Source organism: Perognathus longimembris, chromosome 16, assembly GCF_023159225.1.
Source record: "Perognathus longimembris pacificus isolate PPM17 chromosome 16, ASM2315922v1, whole genome shotgun sequence".
NCBI lineage: Eukaryota > Metazoa > Chordata > Mammalia > Rodentia > Heteromyidae > Perognathus > Perognathus longimembris.
Genome location: NC_063176.1, coordinates 12,860,463 through 12,881,423, shown reverse-complemented (window position 1 = coordinate 12,881,423; position 20,961 = coordinate 12,860,463). Strand labels below are relative to the sequence as shown.

General features: G+C 42.3%; 1 protein-coding gene across 2 annotated transcripts in view; it reads left to right on the top strand.

The window, feature by feature from the left end:
- Positions 1-6,069: 6,069 nt before the first annotated feature.
- Fnip2 (folliculin interacting protein 2) overlaps positions 6,070-20,961 on the top strand; it is a 106,990-nt gene continuing 92,098 nt past the window's right edge. For both annotated transcript variants that reach the window (XM_048364726.1, XM_048364724.1), the window contains exon 1: positions 6,070-6,390. In XM_048364726.1, coding sequence (XP_048220683.1) covers positions 6,284-6,390 — 107 coding nt within the window. In that variant the 5' untranslated portion in view covers positions 6,070-6,283. The remainder of the gene's footprint in view (positions 6,391-20,961) is intronic.

Here is a 20,961-nt window from a genome sequence, read left to right as displayed (position 1 = left end):
AAACAGAAAGATTAAGGAATGCTTCCTGGGTTTCTGTTATAAGCATAGGTATCCAATGTTCTGAGTTGGGGAAGGTGACAGGAGAAGCAGATTTGGAACAAAGATGGGCATTCAGTGCAGCTTGTTTGTTCAAAGTAGGCGGCTAGTTAGAAATTCTGTTCATAACTATTTTATGACTTTTATTATTATTTCTTTGTCTCATATGTTTTTTAGAAAAAGAGTACATTTTTAATTTTTATTTTGTTTGTTATTTGGTGCCAGTACTGGGACTTAAACTCAGGGCCTCTCATTCTTCCTTCCCTGTTTTACTTAAGCCTGGCACTGTAGCACTTGAGCCACACCTTCATTTCTGGCCTTTTGCTAGTTAACTGGAGATGAATCTCATAGACTTTTCTGCCCTTTCTGGCTTCAAACGTTGAACTTCAGATCTCAGCTTCCAGAGTAGCCAGGTATGAGTCATCAGCAATAGTAAATTTCCTTTAAAAAACATAATAAAGCTCATTTTATCTTGCAGTTCCCATGCAGGGTCCACTGGGTCCTTTTAGAACTTACTGGCTCATAATGCTCTTCATTCCCTCTAGCATCAGTTTGGTAGATCATTATCCTAGGAATTATTTCAGTATTACTAATCAGTTTTTCCTAACTCTGCTAGGAAAGACAAAAATAATACAAGGAGAATTTACAATCATCTACAATCTCCAGTACTAGATCCTCTTAAATACTGCATTATCTTTCAAGGGAGTATGAAAAATATGGAGATGTAATCCTTGACTTGTTTATTCATATTTTGAAGCATTTATTAATCACTGATGAGAATTTATAAATTTTTTTCATTGTCCTCCATAATAGCAAAGAGAGAGAGAAAATTTAATTAGGAAAAATAGAATTAGATAATTAGAGATGAATGTTTTCCTTGGCTTTCTGAGAAAATGAAAGAGTCAGACCTATGAGTTTTAACAATGATAGTGAAATTGTCAAATAAGGGAAATCTCAGATTGTGCAATTTATAAATGGTGTGTGTGTGTGTGTGTGTGTGTGTGTGTGTTTGTGTCTGTGTCTGTCTGTCTGTCCATGCTGGTACTGGGAGAACTCAGGGCCTCATGTTCTTTTGTTAGCTTTTCCACTCAAATGTTCAAGCTCTTCCACTTGAATATGCCATGCATCCGGTGCCATACTGTGCATTTTAGATCATGACAACATTTATGGTTATCAAATGCAAGTATAAATGATTCCAGCCAGGCACCAGTGACTCACACCTGTAAGTCTATCTACTCAGGAGTCTGAGATCTGAGGATTTGGGTTTCAAGCCAGCCCAGGCAGGAAACTCTATGAGATTCTTCTTTTTAATGAACAACCAAAAAGCTGTAAGTGGAGCTGTGGATTCAGTGCTAGAGCACTAGCCTTGAGTGATAAAGCTAAGGGACAGCACCCAGGCCACACACCCATACACACACCCACACACGTGCAAGTGCATATACCTGTACATACACATGCAAAGAAGTGATGATTCAACAATAAGTATGGATAAAAAGGAAATAGAGTATGTTTATTTGGCTAGTCACTTAGTGGAAATGACATCCTTGATCATTAACTTGCAAGAAGAATCTGATCCCCAAAAGAAGTGTGGCACATATATGCACATATGTATAAATATCCATCTTTTTATGATGTTCATCAACTTACTTGATACAATTTATGAGGCAACAAATGATAAGGGCAGATGTATTTTTAGAGACAAGTTGAAGGAAATACCTGTGGTAGAGATAAAAAAAAATGCAATGAATTGCTAATTTGAACTGGTGTTTACATATCCAAAAATGAAAATGTTTTGTAGCCAATAAGCAAAGAATCTGGATGTGTTCTCTTCAATGAAAGGATGAAGCATCAAAGTTTCCAAAAGCTTTATTTACTTTTTGTTTATCTAAGCACAAGAAGGAGTGACAGTAATAAGAAACTAGGAAACTGGAGATACATTTGAAATCCAGAATCAGTATTTACAAGATTATGACCCTGGTTTGTGTATATTGATTTGTAAGTTGCTAGATGTATTTAAAGAACATTTCCCATTTATGGTAACTATTCTTTTCAATTTTGAAAGAGCCAGAAAGGAACAGTGGATTTGCTGTGTTTAAAATTTGTTACAAATTACTTTTCTGTATTCTTTTATTCTTGCTTCTGCAGTAATTTACAAAATGACTTACTATATGAAAAAAGCAGGGCTGGAGGTGTAGTTCAATGGCAGAAGGCTTGTCTATTTTGCTTGAGGCCCTGGGTTCCAACCCCAGCATCATGATTAAACAGAACAAAACCACTGGTGATGAGCCCTTTCTCTGGTATACTTAGAGTTATATAGTAGGAGCTTATCACATAAGCAGTGAAGAAGAAAATTCTCCAACTTCCCATAGATTCCTTTTGGACTCATAATAAAAATATGATCTCATCTAATGAAGATTATCAACTAAGGACAAGATGACCGTAGGTCCCTAATGCCACTAAAGTGTCTCACCTTTCTGCTCTATTGTCCCTTACTCTTGGCTTCATCTGGAGGCTTGTATCAAGATAGTTGTAGCAGTATAACTAGATGTACCAAAAAAAAATCCCAATAACTATATCTCTATAAAGAGCAGGACATTTTTTTTCTACAATTACTCTTTCTCTTCCAGCTTCTTTCCTTCTTGCTGCCTTTGTGAGGAAAAAGGGATTTTCACATACCAGGCAGGCCACTTATGGTGTCCAATCACAACTGGATAGAAGTAAAGCTAAAAACAGCGTTCAGAGTATTCACTAATTGAACACTGACTCCAGAACTCAGAATAGAGCAGTATATGTACACCAGACTTTTACCAACTCTTCTTTTTCATTGTGGTCTTCTTCTGTCATCCCCAAACATTCAAAATATTGATATATATGCTGCTTCTCTAAAAATTCAATGCAGAGTCACATGGCAAGTTCTGGAGCCTGGGACTATGATAAGCCCCAGGGACGAGGGAGTGAGTAGTGGATGATTGGCAAAAACAAAAATAAAACTACAACCAAAACCATCCCTGTGTTTCAGCCAGGTACGGGTGGTTCACACTTGTAATCTTAGCTAGGAAACTGAGATCAGGAGCATAGCAGTTCGAAGACAGCCTTGGCAGAAACATCTGAGAGTTTCCATTTCCAGAATAACCAGCAAAAAGCAGGGCTGGAGGAATAAGACTCTACTTATGTGGCAGAGTCCTAGATAAGCAAGCAAGAGGTTCTGACTTCAAATCTCAATTATGCAAAAAATGAAAATAATAAGTAATAAGTGAATAAAAAAGAAGCAGGTTTTGGACACATTAAATAGTCAAAAAGAAAGGGGAGAGTGGTCTAAATAATTTCTCAAGCTTCACTGGCTAGGATTTTTGTACATTTAAAAAACCTAAGGGCCGAGTAGCTCATGTCTGTAATCCCAGCTACTCAGGAGGCTGAGATCTGAGGATTGCAGTTCAAAGCCGACCGAAGCAGAAAAGGCCACGAGACTCTTATCTCCAATTAACCACCAGAAAATCAGATGTAGAGCTGAGACTCAAAGTGATAGAGTGCTAGCCTTCAGCACAAAAGCTCAAGGAACAGCACCCAAGCCTAGACCTGAGTTCAAGCCCCAAGATCAAAACAAAACAAAAACAAAAAACAAACCTAAATCAGGAGGATGTAGGAAGAGGAAAAGTATGATATAGAAAGGAAGCAAAGGAGAAGAGGAAGGGAACCATTTTAGTTCTCCTTTTCTGCTCTAGCTGAAAGTCTTTGCAACAGGCACTGTCGCTTTACAGTTGTCTAGTCAGGACCAAAGCTGATGACAGCTGAGACAAGCAAGGACTTTTCAGCTGTGTCTCTTGCATGCTGATGTGCATTTGAACTGGCTGGGACTGAAAAGAGTTCTTGGAGATGAGGTATGGGGAGGTCATGTCAAATTAAGGATACAAGTTACAGAAGGCAGCATGCAGACTTCAGTTAGGAGAGTAAATGACATTTTCTGACCAAGGATGAGGTAAAGAAAGGTGATATGTTGCCCGCCACAATATGTCCTCAGTCAGAGAAGATGAGGCCAGTACCTACTACCTAGGATACTGGTTAATATCCATAGTCCTGGGGGACAATGATTCTCACTAAACAGAGGAAGAGACAACAAAGTTACAAATCAGGACTGGGTGAACATTTAGTCGTGCAAAAGGATAACTGCTCACTAGCATAAACTCTTAATTCACCATTCTAACAGCAAAAGTATCAAGGAATAAAATGACTGAACAGGTGGACAGAGTGTTGCACAACTGCAATCCCAGTTATTCAGGAGGCAAAGGCAGAGGGATGGAGGATATAAGGTCTACTTTTGAGACCCTGCTTCAAAGCTGAAACCAAACCCCAAACAACAACAACAAAAGGCTGTGGGCATAGCTGAAATAGTATTGATTATGAAAGGTCTTGGATTCAGTCACTAGCAGGTGGGGGAAGGGGGAGGAGGGGGAGGGGCGGGGGAGGGGGAGGAGGAGGAGGGGCAAGGAAGACAAAAAGAGAGAAAGAAAAGGAAAAAACTCTCCTAGAGTTCAGGCTCTACCACCTTACCCTTGTAAAACTTCAGCACATTATCATCTGGAGAAAGTTTCTAACAAAGGTCAGAATTTACACAATAAAATCTATACAGTGAAAAAATACAGTCAGGCACTTGTGGCCCTTACCTATAACCCCAGCTACTCAGGAAGCTGAGATTTGAGGATCACAGTTGGAACCCAGCCTGGGTACAAAAAGTCCAGGAGACTCATATCCAATTAACCACCAAGAAGCAGGAAGTGGATGTGTGGCTCAAGTGGTAGAGTACCAGATATGAGTTAAAAAAAAAAAAAAAGCGAGAGCTCCAGTACTGGTACAAATTTTTAAAAAAAGGTACTGGAAATTTCAGTCGACACAGAATATATGCATTTTTGTACTTGCTGAGGATGAACCCAGTCTCCTGTTCAGAGAGTGCTCCATCACTGAGCTATAACCCTGATATTTTTGATTACACATATTTGTGAAACTACATCTGCCTTTTTGAGTCCTACTTTGATCAGATGAGCCAAAGTATTACTCATGAAGAGTAATGGGAGAGGTGGGATTGAGTTCCAAATTTAGCTCTATTATCCACTATCAGAAAAACTAGAGCCTCATGCTATAAAACAGATTATGGAGCTGCTTTGAATGTGGTTACGCCTTCAGGCTCTTTGGCGCCTGGCACCACGAATTCAAGAAACATTGAATTCTCCTGAGTATTCGGTGGGACTGACAGGAAAATGATCTCATATATACACCTACAAGCCAAGTGTCTGCGTTTTTTTTTAAATGTCGTGATTGTTAAATTAGGAAAACAATTCCTTGTTATAAAATAGCATGTCTTAAGTTTCTAAAGCTACACATTTAGTCTCTCCCCCCCCATGTCTCTGTCTCTCTGTATTTAAAGACTGAACATTTTAAATGCAACTTTTTATATAACCAAGATGTGGCGTGATCCAAAAAGCCACACCGCATAATGATTGCATAAGTTGTTCGAATGAAAGAAGCCGGGAGAATGCCCCCGTGGATATGCGAGGAACGTGCGAACACCGGGCAAGCCAACGCCTTAGGAGCGAGCCTGGTCCCTGCGGCCACAGCCGTGGCAAACGGGTTTCGAGCATTGAACCTATTGTCCCGCACACGTTCCAATAAGCAAGTTCAGTGCCAGCACAAAGCCGGAGCCCGAGTTTAAGGGCTTTGTCTCCGGAGAACAAAGATCCGCTCAGCAGGTGGTTCTCCCCCCCCCCCCCCCCGCCCCCCAGCCAGGAGCAACCCCAGGTGGCTGGGTGCCTGGCGGGGCTCGCTGGAGAGCGCCAAGGCCCCGCCCCGGCCCTCTAAGCACCGCCCCCTCGCGCATCCAGCCACGCCCCCGCAGGTGACGTAGGCGCCGTCAGCCAATAGCTGCCCCGGAGCTGCCGCGCTCCTCCCCGCCCCTCCCGCGCCGCCGCCGCCTTCGCCGCCGAGCTGCGGGCTCCTCCCGCGGGAGGTAACTGTCAGCGCGAGGCGGCGGGCCGGCTCAGTCATATGACCGGCCGCCGGCGGTCCCGGCGCGCAGCCCTGCTCTCCGCTGAACCTCCGCTCCTCAGCCGCCGCGGCCCCGCGCTCGCCCAGGCCGGGAGGCCGCGCCTCCGACAGCGCCCCCTCTGCGATGGCCCCGCCGCGGCCGCCCCCGGCTGCGCGCTGAGCCGCGAGTCTCCCCGAGCGCCGCGGCTGGAGCCGCTGCGGCCACGGCATCATGGCCCCGACCCTGCTCCAGAAGCTCTTTAACAAAAGGGGCAGCGGCGGCGGCGCGGCGGCGGCGTCTGCCCAGGGCCGGGCGCCCAAGGAAGGACCCGCCTTCAGGTGAGGGGCTCCGCGCGCGCTGCGGCGGGCAGGGCGGGTGGGGGGGGGCGTCCGGGGGTGGACGCCGCGGTGCCCGGGGCGGGCGGCGGGGGCCGGAGGTGGGCGCTGAGGGGCCCGGGGCAGGCGGAGGAGGTCGGGGGGCGCGGCCGGGGAGGGCGCTGAGGGGCCTGGGGCCGGCAGAGGGGCCCTGGGGCGAGCGGAGGGGGCTGGGGGGGCGCGGCCGGGGAGGGCGTCGAGGCGGGCGGAGGGGGTCTGGGGAGAGCTGGGGCCGGGGGGTGGGGGGGTGCGGCCGTGGATGGGCACTGAGGGCCCAGGGCGGGCGGAGGGGTTCGGGGAGAGCGGCCGGGGGAGATCGCTGAGGGGGCCCGGGGCGGGCGGAGGGGGGTCAGGGGTGGGCGCTGAGGGGCCCTGGGCGGGTGGAAGCGGGAAGCGCGCCTCGGCCCCGGCCCCGGCCCCGGCGCTGCCCGTTTCGGGCGCCCGGGCCGCGGTGGTCTCCGCGGGCGCGCCTCGCCGAGCCTGACCCGAGCCCCGGCGCTCCCCTGGGCCCGTCCCCCCGGCCTGGTCTGGTTCTCCACGCCCGCGCGGCCTTTCCCGCGCCGCGTGTTCTCGGGGTTCCCTGGAGGGGCTCGGTGGGTGCGGGGTGGGGCGATCCTCCTGGGCAGCGCCGCCCCGCGCTCGGCGGGCTCCCGAAAAGCCGCCAGCTGTCATAGGCCGGCAGCTCGGACCCGTCGCGAACGTGACTGAATTCTGAAGTTGTGGAAAGGGCGTCTTGGCTGCTCCTCGCGGGGTTCCACGAGCTCTCCGACGGATGCGTGAAAGGGTCCGAGCGGAGGGCGCCGCCGCGCGGGCGGAAGGGAGTCCGAGGCTCCCCCGGGCCGCCTGCGACGTCAGCTTCCCACCGCGGACGCGAGTGCGGGGTCGATCCGCAGCACGTGTGCTTGAGAGTTAGCGCGAGCGCTCTTCCAACGCTCCCAGCATCGACGCGTTCTGTGCTGCTTCCCCCTTTCTCTCCTTTAGCAGCTCGATGGTGCGTGCTATTCGGTCTCCCTCCTTTCGCTCCTTGAACAGCTCTATGCTGTGTGCTATTTAGTCCCATTTTCCAGGCGAGAGCCCTGAAGTGGGGAATTTGAACAGCTTGACTCAAACCCACAGCTGTTTAGTGGCCCGGCCTGCTTGCTTAATCGGAGCAGTTTGAGCAGGAATCCAGTCTTTAAAAAATCCACAAACTCTTCTGCTATGATGTAAAAGAGGCCGTAAGATAATGCCCTAAATCGCCTTTCTCTTACGTCGAGAAGTTAATTTCTTTATTTTTCATCAAAAAAAAATTTTTTTTTACTGACTATCCACTGCCAATTCTGGTATTCTGGCAGAGGCTTTTTGGCCATCTCGTCCTGTAAAAGCAGTTTTTCGTTAAGTGTAGACCTTATGTGACAAACCCTCTTAAAAGTTTCAAGTGAAACTTTGAAGTGAATTTTGGATTATCTTATATCTTTTGCTTTTCTTCAGTTTCATTCGTTTAAAATATACAGCATCCCTTTTGAGTTATGTGAGGATTAAATAACCAATATTTGTGCATGTGCGCACACTCATGCTTGTGTGTGGTAGGTGCTGGGATAGTAAATTGTAAGGACTTCAATGCACCCTGTTTGGTGTCTTATTTCCTTTAGATTTACTGAATCTTCATAATTTTGCTAGGGAGTTGTATGCCTTTCATTCCTTTGACTACACATGATCCATGGAGCTTTTCAGGATGCTAGAATTACTCAGAGCCAGAGTATGTAATTTCTTCCCCTTGTTCTCTCTGGTCTGGACCAGATCAAGGGTAGAAAGCCTGGACAGAGTGGGGCTTGTGTGTTATAACTCCTCTCAAAGACTTTTAAAGCTATTCTGGTGCTGATGGAGATTGTGGAGTTGGTCATCGTTTCTTGGGCTCCCTGGCTAGTTGTCCACTACCATTCCTTCTATCTATACATTGAATAGGGTGTATTTGGAACAACAACAGCAAATATGTTTCTATTAGGGGTTGGTCATAGTAGGGAAATTGAATCCCATTTTGTGGAAACATTTTTAGTATAGTGTTTAGACTTCTCATGGGGGTGTATAATGAAGAACAAGAAATTACCAAGTACTTCCTTCCCCCATCTTGACCTCTTCTGGATTTTCACTAAAGTTTTTTAGATAAGTGCTGTATTAGGAAATTTGGAGTTGTCAGTTGAATGGAAGGTCATCTGCAGAATGAAAGGTCCTCCAAGAATTCAGGTGGACATTTTCAGGGGCAGTTTTGTAGTACATTTTTTTGGGAAAGCCTAAACAAGATCCTTTTTAGGTTGTATTGTGGGTTGAACTCGGGGCCTTGTATTTCCTAGGTAAGGTAAGCACTCTACCACATAAGACATACTCCTAGTCTGGGAAAAACTTGAGCAGGCTGTGCCTGCTGGATTTCACAAGGTTTTGTTTTTTATCTGACAGTTATGGAAGATTTTTGTATCTTTTCTGCCTCTGATAGACTTTCACTCCTTGTTTAAACTTTTTTCTTTTGTTATTTTTTGAGACAAGATCTTGCTGTTCAGCTTAGGCTGGCAAGGAAATCATGTTCCTCCTGCCTCAGCCTCCCAAGTGCTTGAGTCCTGGGATTATAGACCTGTGCTACTACACCTGGCATGATGTATGTTTACTCTTGTGTGTTTCTTAGTCCCCTTTCTGGTTTCTTCTTTGTTTTCTTTTTTCCTTTTTTTTTTGCCAGTCATGGGGCTTGAATTCAGAGCCTGGGCACTGTCCCTGAGTGTCTTTTTGCTCAAGGTGAGCACTCTGCCACTGTGAGTCACAGTGCCACTTCTGGCTTTTTCTGTATATTTGGTACTGAGGAATAGAACCCAGGGTTTCATGAATGCTAGGCAAGCACTCTTCTATTAAGTCTCATTCCCAGCCTCTGTCTTCTTTTTTGAAATGGGACCCTAGCCTCAGGAATGCTAGGGTTACCTACAATTTTAGTCCCCTTTTATGGGTTTCTTACTGTTCCCCCATTCATCCTGGTTTCTTACATTGTGTTAGAGAGGAAATAAGTAGCTTATATCACAAATCATTTCAGATTTTTTTGCTTTTAGGCATTTCACCTACAAAAGATCATCACAGTCATGATTCCTTCATGGGTGTTTTTTGTTGGTGTAGTTTAGGATTTTGAGAAAGAGCCTTTTCATAGTTTTGAGGAAAGAAGTTGTGTTGCTAAAAAGACAGACAAGGAATCAAAAGAGATTTATTTTACATATTTAAGCAGAGCAGGAACATGGTATGATCATGGTATTTGTGAAGTTTAAATAAAAATTCTTCTGTGGTCATCAAAATTTGAGAGATATCTCTTCTGATCTTCTTTTTTTCCCCTTTGAACTTCAATAGGTTGTTATAAAGGGGTTACAATCAACATGTTCATCTAAGTGTCCAGTGCTTCTTGATCACAGTCACCCCTTCTATCACTCTCCCATATTGTCTGTACCCTCCCACCCAGACTCATTTTTCACTGCCTTTATCACATTCACATATGTACTTTGAATATATATATATATATATATATATATATATATATATATTTGGTTTTTGGGGGGGGGGTTTGTTTTTTTTGCCTGTCATGGGACTTGAACTCAGGCATGAGCACTGTCACTGGCTTCTTTTTGCTCAAGGCTAGCACTTTACCACTTGAGCCACAGTACCACTTCTGGCTTTTTCTATATATGTGGTACTGAGGAATCAAATCCAGGGCTTCATGTATGCAAGGCAAGCACTCTATGCTAGGCCATATTCCCAGCTCCTACATAGAATATTCTTACTGTCCCTGAATTGAATATTCTTATTTGTCCCTGTTGTTTGCTAGTTGATACAGAATTTTATATTCAAATAGCCTTTTGCTCCAGAAGGAAAAAGTTGGACAAAAGAGTCACTTGTACAGTGTCTCAAGTCTTAATTACTACAGATTTAAACCCAGCATGTTTGCATAAGACCAACACATCTGGTTCAAGTTAAGCTTGAAGCATTACCTTTTCTAAGTGCTGGGAATGAACTCTGAGACTTACATACTAATTGAAACATTTTTGTAAGGCATTCATTTTGTTTTTAAATGTCTGTAGATTAGTGGACCAATTTCTGCCTAAAATGTGCATGGAACAGGGAGGTGAAAAAGGTGACTGTAAGATGTTTTACTTTATTTTGAATCAGTTAAATGAAGTAAGCATATGTATCACCTGGGATCTGGGAAGTTACTGAAACCCTGGCATTTCACCTGGCTGAAATGCATCTGTGGAACTCTCTTTGCTTTCCCCAGTCCTGAGTACTTAATGTCAAATGGCCTAGTTAGTACTAATCCCCACTTGTTCTGTCAGAACAGATTTCATTGATCTGTTACAGAGTTAGCATAAATCTGATTAATCTGTTTATCATAATGATCAAAGTGCAGCAAATGCCCACCTGTACAAATCCAGCTAGGACATCTGTGGTTCTGCCTACTACAGTTTACATTCTAAAGGACAATAGATTATAGTAGGATGAATAACAGCAGACAGCATAACAGAAGGCATAACAAGCATGTAAATGTAACACTGATAGTAAAATTTTACACTCAGTATAGAATTGAGGGCTCTTCTGATGCTTGATGTCAATGAAGACAGGAGTATGATTTCCCTTCCACTTTTACCCCGGAAGGTTATGTATGTAACCTAATGTGATTTTTTTCTAAGGTAGAATGGGGAATATTTCAGAAAAAGACAGTTTTGTTCTAGCACACTCATGCTTTAAATATCCATATTGTAAAATATGTGATATACAAGTACCTTTATTTGTTTTTAATCCACCCTCCCTTTTTGTGCCACTACTGGGGCTTTTTTTTTTTTGTCAGCCCTAGGTCTTGAACTCAGGGCCTGAGCACTGTCCCTGGCTTCTTTTTGCTCAAGGCTAGCATTCTACCACTTGAGTCACAGAGCCACTTCTGGCCATTTTCTACATATGTGGTGCTTGGGAATCGAACCCAGGGTTTCATGTATAGGAGGCAAGCACTCTTGCCACTAGGCCATATTCCCAGCCCCCTTACCTTAGCTTGTTTGCTCATTGCTGATATTAGTAGGATTTTCTGTTTGCCAAACCCATGGCTATTGATGCCCATTCTGCATTCCTTCAGTAGTGACTGTTTCCTTTAGATAAAAGACTTTAAAAATTATTTTTGATCATATTGAAATTTGAACTCAGGGTCTTAAACTTGCTAGGTCTCACATTCACTTTCATTTGCACATTTTAATAACTTTTCTTTAGACAATTACAACTTTATTAATAAATGTAAAATAATGGTTTATATTTCATACATGTATATAATGTACTTTGATCATACTTACTCCCCATAGCCTTGGTTGGTCTCCCTCCTGCTGGTTTCCTTCCTCTTCCCAACAGGTTTTTATTATCTAGAATAATATTGACCCAAAGGGGAAAATGGCTTAAACAAAACAGTACCACTATATGAAGGTAAGGTGTTCTCTATAGAAAAGCAAAGCAAAGATAATGTTTTAAAAAAAGGGATGGGATTGATTACTTGGAAAACAAAGAAAACTAAAAGTAAGTTTACATTTATATAGCTGGCAGGTAAAAGGAGTTTGTGACTGAGCTTGTACAGACCATGCTAGCACTGAGCCATCAACACACTGATAGACCCGTAGGATTGCCTTCATGCGGGTAAAAATTGCCCTTTGCTCTCTTGCTGTAATAGATTTGTGTTGCTTTTGTGATTGAAATTATTTTGAATGTTAAATAGCCTTTATTTACCAAATATTTTAGACACAAAGAGTTGGATAAATTTAATTTGCCGAATAAAAACTGATTTGAATAAAAACTTAGTAGAATTTTTCCTTTGCTTATGCTTCTGTTGGCAACATACAGTGCATACACACATTTATTAGTGACTGTGCAAAAGAAGGAACAAATGTTTTAAATCGATTGTGCAAGTTCTTTGCTTTGTATGAATCATTGGGACTGAACTACAAGATCCTATCTTCTTTTGAGTATAAGAGCACTGACATAGTTGATGAGTCCCTACTTACCAACCATTCTTTATCTCAGCTTTGTGAGAAACAATCATTATGTAAAAGAGGAAAAACAGGATGACTTTTCCAGCTAACTGAGCATATAATAGTAATTTCCCTTCACTTCACCCCACCCTGTCTATAATGGAACATCCGCGACTCATCAGGGCCACACAGGCATTTTTCTAACTAGAATTTGAATGGTAAGGTTAAATGGGTATTGAGGTGATTGCTAATATCCTCTTGTGTTCAGACAGAATCTTTCCAGCTGCCTTTTTAATGGACTTGTGAAAAGGACAATGTGTCTTCATACATCAGCTACTACTCTTTTTCCTAGTGTACTTCCTACCAAAATAATACAATATATTAAGTACAGTAAAGTGTAGTCATTAGCACTATAGTGTTTGGGGTAAGTGTTAAATAAGCATGAGCCTGGCTCCCTGCTGGTCGCATTTTCCCTGAACTGCATTCTCTTTCATTTTTTAATATATTTTTCTAGCTAATTTGTCCCTGTGATTTTTTTCTTCTTTTTTGGGGAGGGCAGGGTCTGGTCCTGGTTCTTGAACTCTGGGCCTGGGTGCTGTCCCTAAGCTGCTCTTGCTCAAGGCTAGCACTCTACTATTTGAGCTACAGAACCATGTCTGGCTTTTTCTGTGATTAGAGATAAGAGTCTCATGGGCTTTCCTGCCCAGGCTGGCTTTGAACTGCAATCCTCAGATCTCAGCTTCCTGAGCCACCAGTGCCCAGCTCCTGTGATTTTTTTTTTGTTTGTTTTTGCCAGTCCTGAGGTTTGGGACTCAGGGCCTAAGCACTGTCCCTTGTGTCTTTTTGCTCAAGGCTAGCACTCTAGCTCTTAAGCCACACCGCCACTTCTGGCTTTTTCTATAGTGAGTGGTAGGCTAGATTAGATTAAGTAGAGAGACCAAACAACAAATAAATCTTGTTACAAGCAACTCAGAAATTTCCTTGTTTTTCTGATATCCAAAAGGTTGAGTGTTCTGAAAGATGAACTGGCTTGTCCCCAGCAAATAAAATTCTAAAGGAAGCTACTTGTTTAAATAATATACCTGCAACTCAGTTGTAAAGTTCAACAGATGTGGGAACTTATTTATTGCAAAAGTATTTAAGCTAATATGTATGAAGTTATTAAATTCTTTTTTTTTCAAATTTTTATTATCAAACTGATGTACAGAGGTTACAGTTTCATACGTTAGGCATTGGATACATTTCTTGTACTGTTTGTTGAAGTTATTAAATTCTTAAGTGTATTGATACTGCAGAACTCTGTTTTAGGTACTTTTTGGATTTACTTGAATTTTTATGTTAACAAAATGAATATATTGAAATGAGCAAAGTAGTTTTTTAATAAAATTCAAAATTATTTCATCAATTAAAAAAGTTTGATTATAATTTGATTGTGAATGCTTTATAATCTGTTTGCATGTTATATAAAGTAAATGCTTTAGAAAAAATATCATCTCTGCTTCCCATGCAGGGTTTTTCCATTTGAACAACTCATTTAAACGTGGATTTATGAATCTGATTTGTCCCTTAAGAGCAAGGAAGTCCTCCTTGTGGTGGCCCGTCTGTGTGAGGAACAGAGCTATGAGTAAATATTTTCTCCAAGCTCATCAGGAAAGACTGTTTGCTTTAGAATGGTACATTGAATAGGTTAGTTGTTAGGCCGGAAGGAGGTGGTGGGAGCTACTGTCCCTGCCCAGGGGTTAATAATGGACTCCCAGTAGCCACTTAGATCATTCTAAGGGGACTCAATCTGTGGAGGATCTGGAGAACATTGGTAGGTGGCCTTTACTATGGTATGATATATGTGGGAAACAATATGATATGTTGAAATGTAAGTCACTCTATGCTTCTAATTCTTCTTCTCAAAGGCTACTATTTACCAATTTCATTTATATCTTATAAAAAAAGCCAGAAAAATTTTTGTGTTCTATTTAAAAATATCTGAAGAAGTGTTCTCTTTCTATTACACAAAATGGCAGTTATTGTATGTGTTATTCTGCATTTTGCTTGCAGTTATCTTGATTTCCTTTGAATAAATATATTTATAGGACTTAACCAATTGAATAACTATATTTATAGGACTTAACCAAGTCATTCTCAAATCAAGTTTGCATTAAAGTTACCTAAATATGTACATGGCCAGATTGCTCCCATATAGGTCAGGTAATGGGTTGGGCTTTCTGAAACCCTACCCAGGAACTTTAGTGTGCAATCAAGCATTTTAACTAGGCTTGTACTGATGGACTATTTAGGCTGTTTCCAGGGTTCTTCTTTTCCTTCTCTCCTTCCTAGTAGAAATAGTGAACTTCTGGTAAAAAAATCTTTACAAACTACTAGGTTCTGGTGGCTCACACCTGTAATCCTAACTAAGAAGGCTGAGATCTGAGGACCGCTGCTCAAAGCCAGTGGGCAGGAAAGTCAGTGAGACCATTGTCAAATTTTTTAAAATTTAATTTTGCTGTAAAGGTGACTTACAAGGGAATACAGTTACATAAGTAGTGAGTACATTTCTTTTTTTTTTTTTTTTTTTTTTGGCCAGTCCTGGAACTTGGACTCAGGGCCTGAGCACTGTCCCTGGTTTCTTTTTGCTCAAGGCTAGCACTCTGCCACTTGAGCCATAGTGCCACTTCTGGCTGTTTTCCATATATGTGGTGCTGGGGAATCGAACCCAGGGCTTCATGTATATGAGGCAAGCACTCTTGCCACTAGGCCATATCCCCAGCCCCTGTGAGTACATTTCTTTATAAACATTGTTACCCCTCCCTCATTGTCTCCCATTTACCACTCCCTATTCCCCCCCTCCCCAAGTTGTAAAGTTCAAATATTTTGTAAATAAGGAAAAAACAAAGCCAGGCATGGTAGTACACATTCATTATCCTAACACTTAGATGCATAGGTAATAGGTAGGAGAATGACCCTGTGAAACTAGTCTGGGAAAAATATTCAAGACTATCTGGGGGGGAAAAGGGGTGGGAGGTATCTGAACAGAGATGTAATAAATGGCAGATTAGTAACACTTTAGAATATGAACTGAAGGAGTACAGATACTATATTATCTTCAAGGTTGTTTCCCTCACCACTAAAAATGTCTCTGGGGTACAGCTAATGCATTGTCTCTGTTCTCTAGACAACCTTAAAAGAAAGGTGATTTTATATCCTTTTTAACAATAAAAAGAAACTCAAGAGAGATGACTCTACTAATCCTAAAGTGTACATGGAGACCTCTCCTCATCTGCATTTCCCTCCCAACTCATCATTCCTCAGGAACATCTGTAAGATAAAAAACTTTCTTCATGGGATTGGGAATGTGGCTTAGTGGTAGTGTGCTTGCCTAGCATGCATGAAGCCCTGGGTTCGATTTCTCAGTACTACATAAAGAGAAAAAGCCGGAAGTGGTGCTGTGGTTCAAGTGATAGAGTGCTAGCATTGAGCCTAGAGAGGCTAAGGGACAGTGCCTAGGCCTTGAGTTCAAGCCCCAGGACTGGGGCCAGTGGGGGTGGGGAGCTTTTTTGACCTCTCTAAATTCTATCCTTGGATCTTACATTCCCAAAAACTTCCCTTTCATCTTAATCTGAATTTAGAAACTTGATCCTGCTTCATATTATTGATGTTTCCATGGGTGACATTTATTATTCACGATTTGTATATGTGTTTGTGTGTGTGCTCATGCGTGAGTATCATACTGGGGCTTAAACTCAGGGCTTGGCCCCTGTCCCTTAGCTTTTCACTCAAGGTTAGTGCCCTACCAGCTGAGTCACACCTCCATCTTTTTGCTTGTTGATTGGAGATGAGAATCTCTTATCTTTCCTGCCAGGCTGGCTTGGGAACTTCAATCTTCAGATCTCAGACTCCAGAACAGCAAGGATTACATGTGTGAGCCACCAGACTCAGCCTATTATTCACAAAAACTTAAAAGTTCCCTAAAATTAGTGCTTATATTCATGCTTGCTCACAAACCCCATAAAATTAAGCAGAGAATCTCATTCTTTTAGGTACTTCAGATATCAGTCTGCACGTCTTGTATGAGTAAACTGATTAGTTTGAATTGCAGTGGCACTATTAACCAACCAGTCAGACTCAAGCTAGCCTCAATTTTTCCACCTATAAATTATTGTGAATTTATAGTTATAAATTAGTTGATAAAAATACTTGCAAAAGACAACTGTGAGGCAAAAGTGAGGTATAAGGAAAAGTACTTGGCACGCTGAGTTATTTTCTACAAATATTTGAGGGTCTTCCTTAAAATTTGTGAAAAGGAGCTATTTATTATCATCTTCAAAGATTTCAGGAAAGCCGTTTACTTTCCCTATAATTATATCTTCACAAATTAAAAAGATTTACAGTAGAAAAACATATAAATACATGGCTATTTACATCATAAAATATTTTTTTTTGCCAAATTTTACTTTCTACCTAAACAATTATATAATGCATTTATTTGTTTAAAAAACGGATATTTACCACCAGACACCAATGGCTCATGCTTGAAATGCTGGCTACTCAGAAGGCTGAGATCTGAGGATCATGGTTTGAAGTCAGCCGAGATGGGAATATCTATGAGACTCTTATCTTCAGTTAACCAGCAAATAGCCAGAAGTGGGACTGTGGCTCAAGTAGTAGAGTTCTATCCTTGAGCAAAAACACTCAAAAGACTGCACCCATGCCCTGAGTTCAAACCTCAGAGCAAGCAGGGAAAAAAAGTGACAAATATCTATAATCATTACATCGTTTTATCAGCTGTTCTGTAACTATTTTTCTTCTTTCTAGTTCTTGGTTATACATTTTAATAATCTTCATAATCATTTAACCAGAAGCATAACAAGAACTCTTAAAGTCAAGTCCAGCCTCTTTATGTGATTGGTCCTACCATTCCTGTAACTCTACTTACTCCAGTGAAATGGACTTGTCTCTTCTTCAAGCAGTTTTGAGTTCTCCCTTTATAAAGGTTTCTTTTCCTAGAATTTGCCTCTTCCCCTCCACCTTCAGGTTTTTTGTTTCGTTTTTAAACATGATTTAATTGTTGTTTTAAAGTGTTGTACAGAGGTGGTTACCATTTTATAAGTTAGTTAATAAGTACATTTCTTTCTCCACTTTTCCCCTGTTTTGGTTTTGAGACAGAGTCTCATTATAGGCTGGCTTGAGCTCCAAATCTTTTCTTCAACCACCCCACTGCTGGATTTATAGAGTGTAACACCGTGCCTGGCTCCCTTCCTGCTTGAATCTTACTCACTTCTACCCGCTATGGTGGTTAGGAGTGAGGGTGAGTCCTGGAACCAGATGTCAGAATTTGAATTACAACCTTTAGTATATTACTTAACACACTGGGGTACCCCACTCCTTTCTCATTGGTGTATTGGGATGATAGTAACTGCTGTATGGTCGCACTGTGAGATTTAAAAAGGTTTGTTTTTGAAGTTAGAACTCTGCTTGGTATAGAGTAAGTACTCAGATGTCTGGAAGTCGTTGTGTTTTTTTGTTTTTGTTTTTGGCAGTCCTGGACCTTGGACTCAGGGCCTGAGCACTGTCCCTGGCTTTTGCTCAAGGCTAGCACTCTGCCACTTGAGCCACAGCGCCACTTCTGGCCATTTTCTGTATGTGTGGTACTGAGGAATCATTCAACTCAGGGCTTCCTGTATAGGAGGCAAGCACTCTTGCTGCTAGGCCATATTCCCAGCCCCTGGAAGCCATTGTGGTAGACTAGATAGCCCTCAGGTTCATTGTTGCAACTAGCGCATTGCCCTCTTTGCTTTTCTACTCTGGGGACCATGGCAGGTGTGTACTTGGACACAGCAGCTGGCATTGTGTACTCACCAGACAAAGACTGGAATAAATGAATATGCGAAGGCCTCAGAAAGTGATGTGGTCATCTTGTGTCTTTGAGCTCAGCTTCCTTTTTTTTTTTTTTTAAAGAAGATAGCAAATTTATTTAAAAGCAAAAGGAAAGCAGGGGAAGGAAGGAAAAGGTAAATAGCAAAGAAGACTGTGGAGGGGGCCCTGAAAGATCAGGTCTCTCTTTGACATTTCTGGACATCTTTTTGTCTTTATTGGGAGAGGTGTTTGGTAGACAGTTTTTGGTGAATGCAGATGATATAGAAGATCATCTGGCTCCTAGTTTGGCCTTGATTTTTTTCATAGGAGCTTTTGGAATTTTAAAATGTGATTGATTTGTATAGTTTATTGCACTCTAGGAAAAGAGGCTTGCTTACACAGTGGATAAGCCTCTGAAAAAATGTTTGTTTTTAAGCAAAACTTCAAGTGGGGTTCCATATAGAAAAGGCTACACTCACGACTGCATTCTGGTTTTAGTCTGTTTACTGACCTGTTCCCTGTCCCCTGCCTCTCAACTCACACTCAGGATTTCCTGGCATTCAGTTCTTTCTGGTAATCAGGTGTGCCTCAGCCACAATGTAGTGGCAGAGGCCACTTTCACCCTAGATGCTCCATCTTTAGCCCAAAATCAAACCAGCAAAAACCTCTGTGACAGTACAGTAGTTTCTGACTAAGTGAGGAGAGTATTTTTTCCATCTCAGGAATGGAAATAGGGGAGACTGTTCTAGGTAAAGTGATGCCTTATTCTGAGCAGGAGACAAGGGCTTGCTGTGTGGCTGTGATTCTTTTGTTTAAAGCCACACAACCTTGTGGCCTTTGGAGAGTAGAAGATGAACAGAACCAACCTTTAGCTGCTGAAGAATCTGATTTTGCACGAGAGAAAGGTGGCAGCAGTGAAAAGGCTGTGAAAGGGTTAACTGGCCCTAACTGACTTCATAGCCTTAATACCTTCAAGAAATGTATGTGTGTATGTATGCAGACTATTATTCCTCAGAAAGTGTCTTCTGATTATTTATTAGAATAATGGCTGTATTGTAAGTTAACTTGGTTTTTGTTACATTGTCAAGTACTCTGACTACTCTGTATACTAATGTTTCTAACGATGCTTTAAACTTTAAAACAAAACTTAAAAATGAACTTATATAGCACCTTGGTGTCAGGAAAAGCAACCATTTGCAAGCTCAGTTACTCTTACTGTAGTCACACAGCACAGCTCACCTGACACCAGGTGTCTGGGTTTTCCTCCCATATCAAGCAAGGAGATAATCAAGTCTATAGCTGCAGACACTGGGCCTCCTCAATCAGTTCTGTTCTGACATTGTCTCCAGGAATTCTACCTGAAGGTAGCATCAGGTGCCACAGGTTAAAGCACATCCTCCAGGACTGATCTTGTCCTTACTTTAGATACCAGTTGCAAGTCTCAGGTTGTTTACTTGTACTGCTGACCAACCAGCTGTAAATTGGTGTTACCACAACCCATCCTGTGGTTAACTTGCTTGAGTAGCTTATAGAACTCAGGAAACGGATTTGCCTGTGTGAGTTTCTGTGTCCTTTTTTGGCATGGTGCCTCCAGGAAACTTCCTGGCCAGAAACTTCCAAAACATATTCTTTGAGATTTTTATGGAGACTTTACTACATAGACTTGGTTGAATCATGAACGCTTAGTTGAAATGTGATTGGACAAAACACATGCTCTAATGCTAGTAGACTGTATGGGGATACCAGCAAGGCCTATCTATTTATTCTATCCTCTTTTTCCCTGGAAAGGGATAGGACCCCTTTTGAAATGAAGATTTTTATCTACTGTCAGACAAGGTGGGGCAGAAAAAGGCAAGGAAGGTTAGAGTCCTTTGGGGAAGAGAAACTCTAGTTTCTGTGGCTTGCTGTTCTAGTTTCTATAGTGAATCTTCATTCAGAAGCATCTGTTGACATCTTCCATATTCCAAGTACAATGAATTGCTGGAGTACAGCATAAGCATGATACATCCCTGTCCTGGAGGAGTTCAGTTTGTTGTTTATTCCCTGTTCTACTCTAAGACCTGTAATTAGAGCTGACTACACACAAAGTAGATCCAGGAGTCCTTGCAGTGCTTGGCAGAGGGTTGCTGGTGACTTAGGTTTCCAGCTTGATAGAATCCTTCTTTTTCTTTACTTAGCTTTTTTTTTTTGAGACAGAATTTCATACTGTAGCCCAGGCTAACCTTGAATTCATGTTCTTCCTGTGTCAGCTTCTTAACTGTTGTGTATTATAACTATGAGCCACTTGTAATAAGAATTTTACAAGTTTTAAGAATCTACTGTTGGGCTGGGAATGTGGCTTAGTAGTAGAGTGCTTGCCTAGCATGCATGAAGCCCTGGGTTCAATTCCTCAGAAGCTGTGGCTTTAGTGGAAGAGTGCTAGCCTTGACAAAAGAAACTCAGGGACAGTGCCCAGGCCCTGAGTTCAAGCCCCAAGACTGGGTGGGGAAGAATCTACAGTTGAGAAATAGGAAATTCTCTTTCTGCCGTTGCTTTTCATGAGCTTACATAGGGTAATGCCTTCTTGTTCAGACTATCAGTGTTAGTAATGACCCTGTGGGTCCCCCCCCCCCCCCCCCCGGCTTTCTCTGCATTATAGAGAGAAAAACAGATTGCAGTTGTATACAATATGCCATATATAGCTGTG